The sequence below is a fragment of the Cottoperca gobio genome, chromosome 6 (genome assembly GCF_900634415.1).
Source record: "Cottoperca gobio chromosome 6, fCotGob3.1, whole genome shotgun sequence".
Classification (NCBI taxonomy): Eukaryota; Metazoa; Chordata; class Actinopteri; order Perciformes; family Bovichtidae; genus Cottoperca; species Cottoperca gobio.
This window is the reverse complement of record NC_041360.1, coordinates 22,960,338-22,968,228: the sequence shown is the minus strand read 5'-3', so window position 1 is coordinate 22,968,228 and position 7,891 is coordinate 22,960,338. Positions and strand designations below refer to the sequence as shown.

Sequence of the window (7,891 nt, the reverse complement as noted above, 5' to 3'; positions counted from 1 at the left end):
TTGGTCCATAAAATGTGAGAAAATATCAACAACAGCCTCTAAAACCCAAAGATTAATTCAAATTAAAACCATTAAATATTTCAATTTGAGGGATTTTTTGGGCATTTTGGTTTAAAAAATGTATTAAAATAAAAACGTGAATGGATTATAAAAATAGCCTCCGATTTTAATTGTTTGTTGATTGAAAACAAATTTTAATGAATTTTTAAATGCATAATTCGACATTTTGCAACTTTTATTTGTATTAATTTAGGATTAAACCCCAGCAACATATCTTATGTTTACTACATAACTGACTCCATGTAAAGTTGAGTTTCTGAGAATACATTCTAATACCTACAGATTATAATTGAAAGTTTATGATCAGACGTTTTCACGCCTTCTTTATTGGTTTTGAGTTCAGGTCATGTTGCTTCTCTTCCGTGGCGGACCCTCGTGTGTCCTGCAGCTGCACGTTTCTTCTCTCCGACACATTATCTGTGTATTTATTTATAGTTTCCTTTAGAAAGTTTTACCAAAGGAAGAATATTGCAGTCAAACGCTCGTGATAGAAGACGGAGCAGCAGCAGTGCACGTTTTTATTTTGGCCTTTTTTTCTACCTGTTGCTTTGTTTACCAGTAAAACCTGAAACGTCCAGTCATGCTGAAGAATGTAAAGAGGAAGAAGTTCTTCTTCTACTGTAACTGAAAAGAGACTTCTTTCTATGAAACGGTTGGATAAGATTATTTAGTTCATGTCTGGTTAGTTTTATCTGCATCGGCTTTAAAATATCCAAAGTATGTTTTATTCATACTGTGTGTGTGTGTGTGTGTGTGTGTGGTTGTGAAATGTGGTCCTGAAGTATTACAAGTTTATTTATTATATAAATAAAAAAATACAGATACATTCTCATGCGTCTTGTTTTTCTGTAAGGACACATTTGGAGGAACCACTTTATTCTTATACTTTTCATTGAAGTATTCCTTTAAATTAAACTTTCTCTTCTACAGGTGTTCCACACACACACACACACACACACACACACACACACACACACACACACACACACACACACACACACACACACACACACACACACACACACACACACACACACACACACACACACACACACGGCTGAGATAAACAAAAGTAATGTTTATTAAATAAAACAAACGTCTTCAGTAGTCACGAGGAGCAGGCGGCTTTAAAGAACCGCTGATGAGAACATGAGCGCGTCGACAGTTCAGATATAACGCGTTGTTATTCTGTACTTTTTAGTTTTACAATGATTGTGATCGGAAAATGAGCGACCTCTCTCTTTTCTTTGGTTTTCCACAGGAACTGTTGTGGTCCAGTTTGTGCAGGGACACGACAGGTTGGCTGCAGAATGATCCAGAGTCGCCTCTCTCTCTCTGTGTGCATAGATTTTAAATGTATCTTGAGTTTTAAAAAAGGAATGTATAAATCGCTGAGCCTGACAAACGGCCACGACAGTCCTTTTACATCGTACATTACAAAGGAAAGCAGAAGTGGAATGTGCAGTAGTTAACTTATCCTTAACTAAAAGCAAAACTCTAGATAATCAGACGCATGTTAAAGCCTTCGAGATCCCTCTGAGCCTCTAAACCAATCACTGGAGACCGAACATGTTCAACACGACTCCTTTAGAAGACAACATGAGAGTTTTTGACACACTTTTCAAAAAGGTGTCCGTCACGCTTTAATCCTCACAATAAATAGTAACACACCTGCATTTCTTTTCACTTTCCTGAATAACAATTCTTGGAAAGTGGAGACTGTCCCCACCGGCGTTTGACAAGCTCTGTGATTGTTGGCATTTAAAAGGCACAAAGAACGACGATTCAAACGTCCTCTGGGAGCAGGAGATAAGCGATCCTCCGGTCCGCCTCCACAGGGACATTAAGGAGAGGCTTTCTAATTATTTAATCTCTATAACGTATATTCTGAGGCATCAGGTGAGCTCGCTCTGCCTGGTCTGTGGAAGCAGAAGAGCCACCAGTCCTCCGGTCAGCAGCAGAGCCGACACCAGCAGGATGGGCACGGCACAGTTCGAGTCCACCAGCTTTCCGAAGGCGACGTTACCCATGATGGCCGCCACTCGCCCCACCCCCGTGAAGAAACCGAGAGCAGAGGACCTGAAGGAAAGGAGGAGGAAGAGCAACACCAGGACATGCTTTAATAAGTGCAGGACCTCACACGTTCCCCACAACTGTTAACTCCTGCTGTAAATATATTTATATCATTCTTATTGGCAGACCATTTGTGACCTTGTAAATTCCCATCATAGCTAGATAGAGGTGTCATTTGTCCCGCCTTAACAGGTGCAACAAAGCCAACGGGAGACTCAGGAAGATGTCAATCAATGAGTCCGTACACGGCCACACGGAGCCTTTAAGGAACGTTACCGTAGCTGCGTCGGGTAGAGCTCCGTTCCCAGCACATCTAGGGCGTTCCAGGCGATCACAGACACGCCGCTGAAGATGCAGGAGAGAACCAGACTCTGGACTTTGGTCTGCACCTTATAGATGAAGAAGACAGTCAAACTGGACACCAGCAGGCTGCAGGCTGGAGACGCAAACACAAACGAAGAAGGTGAGGAGACGCACGGTGTAACACAGGCTGGTTATGTCGATGGTGTATACATGGGAGAGACTCACACAGCAGAGCCTTTCCCCCGATGTTGCCCATCAGGAGAATAGTGAAGATGTTTCCAGGGAGGTTTGATGCAGCAATGATGAAGCCCTCCATATACACTGTGAGGTGAGGAAGAGATACAGGAAGGTGAGGAAGAAACATGCTTTCATCAGCTTTGGGTTGCAGAGTCTATCCCAGCATGCATTGGGGTAAAGCTTTATGTCACAGGTCTGTGATTCTCCTGGAAAGAAATGTGTAAATCGGTACTAATTTAAAAAAGGAAAGACTTCCGATTAAATATGCATTTATTATTCATCTAAGATTGAAACTTAATAATTTATATATTCTGGCCTGTAGGTTAGTCTCTGGTTTGGGAAGTGAAGCCACTGAACAGTCACTTTGTTTCCATTAAACTTCTTGGAAAAGATAAAAACATTGTCAGAATCATAAAATGAGGCATCACAGATGCATTCTGGGTGATCAGACGCAACACATTCAAATCCAGACGTAATACAACATCACAAATGTTCAAGGAGAACGTCTTCTGGGGACACACCTGCTGCCTTCACCGGGTAGCAGCTTTGGTTGTGGAGAAGAGACGGCAGGGACACGTTGGCACAGGGCGAGCCGCCGTCCTCGATTCTCTTAAACAGCTCCGGGAACCACATCCACAGCCCGTAGTAACTACACACACACACACACACACACACACACACGTTTACTGACTGGTTAGTTTTTCTTGTATTTATTTTTATAAATGTTAGCTGAGTGTAAGTTCTACGTTGAGACTGCAGTATTTAGTACAACATTGGTAAAGATGAAAGACAATGTGAGCAGTTTTGGCAGTTAAGTATCAGGACTTTTGCTAGTTGGAGATAACATTTTGCGAAGGTTATCTCTCGCTGCAGAGCCGCCTGCTGTAGATCTATCACATCAGCAGGGTTGAAACGTCCACGATAAGTACAAGCCCTGAACTTTGTACACAGAAGTACAAAAGGAGAGCTCCAGCTTCACTACAGATACTCCTAACTCTACATGTAGACGTGCAGATTGGGATTTCTCACCCGAAGGAGATGCAGTAGAAGACTACGAGCAGAGCGATGCTCCTGCATCTGAGAGAACCATTAAACATCTGTCTAATGGGCATCAAGGCCTGCAGGTTGAACAACAAACAGTATTTTAAATGGCAATAAACAAGGAAATGATAAAACACAATGATTAGTTAGATGCTGGATTACCAAACGGGCGGTCCTAAAGTAGTTACTGGTTTGTGCCAGTTGTATTTTGTTTATGAATACGTGAAACTAAACTGCAATAACTGACTCAGAGCCTTATGGTGGGACCTACTTCAGGATAATGAATGATAAATTCTCCAGTTCCAGCTTCTAAAATGTGACAATTTGCTGTTTTTCTATATGAAAGTAAACTGAATATATTTTGTATTTGGAAGCAAACAGGACGTACTTTACTGAACTTTAAAATGCAAACAAAATGTGAACTGAATCAGAAGATTAGTTTACAATGCAGATAAGCCCTAAACCTGGGTCCAGACAGTCTACAGCAAGCATAGCAGGTTAACCCAACCGTGCTGCCTCATGTCAAACAAGGACGCACATCCAACAGCGAGGGAAGCGTTGAGCTGTCCTCTGACTCGCACAACCTCTAACAATCTCTGTGAATGTTCAGTTTGTCTGAGTTTTGGACGTTACCTCTCTCAGAATACAGGCCAGACTCTCGGTACATGAACCCCGAGTTCTTCTCTCCTCCTGTTGCTCTCGTTTCTTGGAGCTGGTGCACAAACGAAACTCCTTCAAAAAAGAGTTCAAGATGAGTCGTCACACTTACAGCATGTTATACTGTAGAGTGAAGAAAGGGTTTGGAGGACTTGAACAAACCTTTTTCTGTTTCTTGGTTCCAATATCCACATTCAAAACAAAGACAATGAGTTGTAGAGAGACAGAAGAGAGTTCTTACCGGTAAAGACTTTCCCTTTCCACACATGTTCAGCTGGAACATCACTTGGAAAACACGGAGAGCCTCTTTCTCCCGGCCAGCCTGGCAAAGACGGGACACAAACCTCAAAGACGGCTCAGAAGAAAACACAAGAACTAGTGTGTGGACTTTAAATACCTCCATGAGGAACTTGGGGCTCTCGGGCATGAGCAGCCTGAAGAGGAGTGCTGAGGTGAGGCTGGGAACAGAGCAGAGCACCACAAACAGTCTCCAGCTCTGAAAGTCCAAAGAGCCCAGTGAGAAATGTGCCCAGGTTCTTGGAATCACCAACCACGCCAGACCTGCAGACACAAGAGAGAGTCACTCACTGCGTAACACATGGGGATATTACTTTACGTCTGGATCTTTAACATTTGGAAGGATGGATTTAAATCATTAAAGTTTTTAAGGCGAGAACAATGTCGTAGGGTGAAACGTGAGGGAGACAGAAACATTCTTCAGACTGCTCTCAGCTGTTCTGCTCTTTCAAAACCAGTCACGTCTCTTCTTTTGTTTTATGTATTGGCAGTTGGCAAACAAGGAGTTGGTGCATTACCGCCACCTACTGGACTGGAGGGTGGAGCAGTTAGAAAAACATTAATGAAATAAAAAAGGATCTATTATTCCTGTTGCTCTTAATAAATTAAATAGAAGATTGAATACTTCCACCTTTCTTCACAAAGGGGCTTCCTCACATTAAACCCATTTAAACTTGCTATGGATCCAGCTCTGGGATTTCTGCCACCAGATGATTATAATGCGTACGCTACAACAGAGACAGACACAGTTGTATTTATGGATTCTCCACCTGCAGCCAGGATGTTTCCTGCCATCCAGAAGGTGGCCAGAGCGCTGATCATCGCACCTCTCCTCAGTCGGGGCATAAACTCTGAGAAGTAGGAGAAGATGACAGGGATGGACCCGCCGACACTGCAGAGGGGCAGAAGACAGATTTTATTCGTGTGCCGTCTGTGACTGTTTTGAAGGCATTTTAAAACGTTACACTGGTTGGTGAGAATGAGGGTCATTTAGAAAGACACATGTAGGTGTTAGAGGGATACAAATGATGACCTTGTTGGTTGCCGTATGATCTCTCGAAGCACTGAAACATACTTCAGTCAGTGTGTGGCCGTCAGCTAAATGCAAATCATGTACTCACCCGATGCCGCTGATGAACCGCAGCAGCAGGAAGAGCCAGAACCACGGAGCCACGCTGGCCAGACCTCCAAACACCCCGTTTACTGTCAGGGACACAACCAAGATCCTGCGACGCCCCCTCTGGTCAGCCAGGTATCCCCACATGTAGCCCCCCACCATCATTCCTAGAAAACAGGAATTACATAGCAGCATTAGCATTTAGCTTGTAGCATTGCTGTGCCTCAGTACAACAAAGAGACAATAATAAAGCTGTAGACTCTCAGTCTTATTTTCCTTAGATTGATTTTACAACTAGATTGAATATCTACATTGTACTGATAACTGTCTTGTGTTATTGTATTCACAGGTGAACTGTGCCGGCTCAATCGATCGTTTTCCTGATTCATTTGTATAATTGTAGTTTTTAAAATGTAAAAAAGTGCCATTCTTAATTTCTCAGAGCCCATGGTGATCTTTACTGTGCTGGTTTTGTTAGACCAACAGTCCAAAACCCAAAGATATTCAGTGAACTGTCATGTGGGAAGCTGAAACCAGAGAATATTTGGCATTTTTGCTTAAAAAACTGGAACGATAATACAGTTTAATTGGCTATTTTAATTAATTTGTCTGTCGATCAACCGCAGCTCAGGTATGATAACTGATTTATTAAATGACTGTGATTCACCGAGGAAAATGCTGGCAGTCAGCAGGCCCATGTCTGAAGAGCTCAGCAGCAGATCGCAGCGCGCTGTTGGCAGGAGGAAAGACACACACAGAATCTCCACGGCGTCGCTGGCATTGGCCCAACCACACACCACCAACAGCAGCCAGTGGAACAAACCAAAACCTGAGAGCAAAAGAGAAACCAGGAGATCCGTTAACGAATCATATTCAACAGTAATGTCGTCCTTAATCCTTAAAAAATGATTTATAAGGGGGGATTTTTACCACAAAACATCAACAATATATTGACTTTTTGCAAAACTTTCACCTTCCATGTATTTATATAGCAACACAAAAATTGCAGCAACACCATTGAACATTATTTTACCTGATAGCTCTACTGCTTCCTCATATGTTAATCTTCTCTGTGCGCTCTCAGCGTCAGTGATGTTTGATGTACTCCTGTCGAAAATTATTTCACCTAATAAGCAGCAAAAAACACACAAACAGCTGAAGTGAAACATAGTAGTATAGAGATTAAATATTAATGTTAGTTGTATGTGTGTCTCTGCGTACAGACACTTAGACACAGTCCTATAGACACAACCATTAACCGATAGGCTATAAACAGCAATACTCCAATAAGTGGTAAACGTCCTGCATTCAAAATCGTACTTAAGTAAAAGTATGTAAGTATTATTAGCTAAATGTACTTAAAGTATGAAAATAGTCATTGTGCAGTAAAATGTTCCATGTCAGTGTTTTACATTATAGCCTATATATGATGTTTTTGGATGCTAATGTGTGAGCTGCATTTTACTGCTGTAGATGCATACGTTATGCTGTTGGGAATTTCTAATTTTTAATCTGCACAGCAATATCTGCAATATCATAATATTCTATAAAATCATAATAACACGTGTGTGTTCTGTTTTCAGCTTTGTGGTCTAAAAGGCTTTTTAAACAGTTTATTTAGTAGGTGAAATTACACAAATTGTAAAGTAAGACGTCATCCTTTGAGTTTATCAGGAAAAATATCAACATTTGGAGGATGATAAATTGTAATTTCATATATATATATATACACTACAAGTACTTTGAATTTGTACTTATGTTACTTCAGTAAATGTAGCCTATAGTTACATTTCACCACTATTCATTTAAAAAATATGTCATCTTGCTCCCCATGGGTGTAAAAACAACAACTTTACCTTCATCGGAGTCCAGGTCGGCTGGCTCCAGGTAGTTACCTGTGAGAAGCGGCTCTCGCGCCTCCGCGTCTTCGGTATGCACGTGACGAGACATCGCCCCCCCTCTCTAATATGGGCACTGAGCTTTGGGCAAATCAGCTACACACAACTGCAACAATCCCTGCCCAGGTCCATGTTACTGTTTACACCGCTACTGCATCTGTCTCATGACTGCCAGGCGCTGCCAAGTGTTCCTGAGAAGCTAACTGTG

The 7,891-nt window shown here is 41.9% G+C and overlaps 1 protein-coding gene across 1 annotated transcript; it reads right to left on the bottom strand.

The window, feature by feature from the left end:
• Positions 1–603: 603 nt before the first annotated feature.
• On the bottom strand, positions 604–7,775 carry sv2 (synaptic vesicle glycoprotein 2). Its single transcript, XM_029433506.1, has 13 exons — positions 7,642–7,775; positions 6,819–6,911; positions 6,453–6,614; positions 5,790–5,952; positions 5,439–5,560; positions 4,769–4,932; positions 4,613–4,693; positions 4,348–4,446; positions 3,703–3,791; positions 3,195–3,322; positions 2,662–2,757; positions 2,410–2,569; positions 604–2,139 (listed from the first exon to the last, which is right to left on the bottom strand). The coding sequence occupies exons 1-13, from the start codon at positions 7,733–7,735 to the stop codon at positions 1,956–1,958; spliced, it is 1,635 nt and encodes a 544-aa protein (XP_029289366.1). The 5' UTR covers positions 7,736–7,775; the 3' UTR covers positions 604–1,955.
• Between the last annotated feature and the right edge of the window lie 116 nt (positions 7,776–7,891).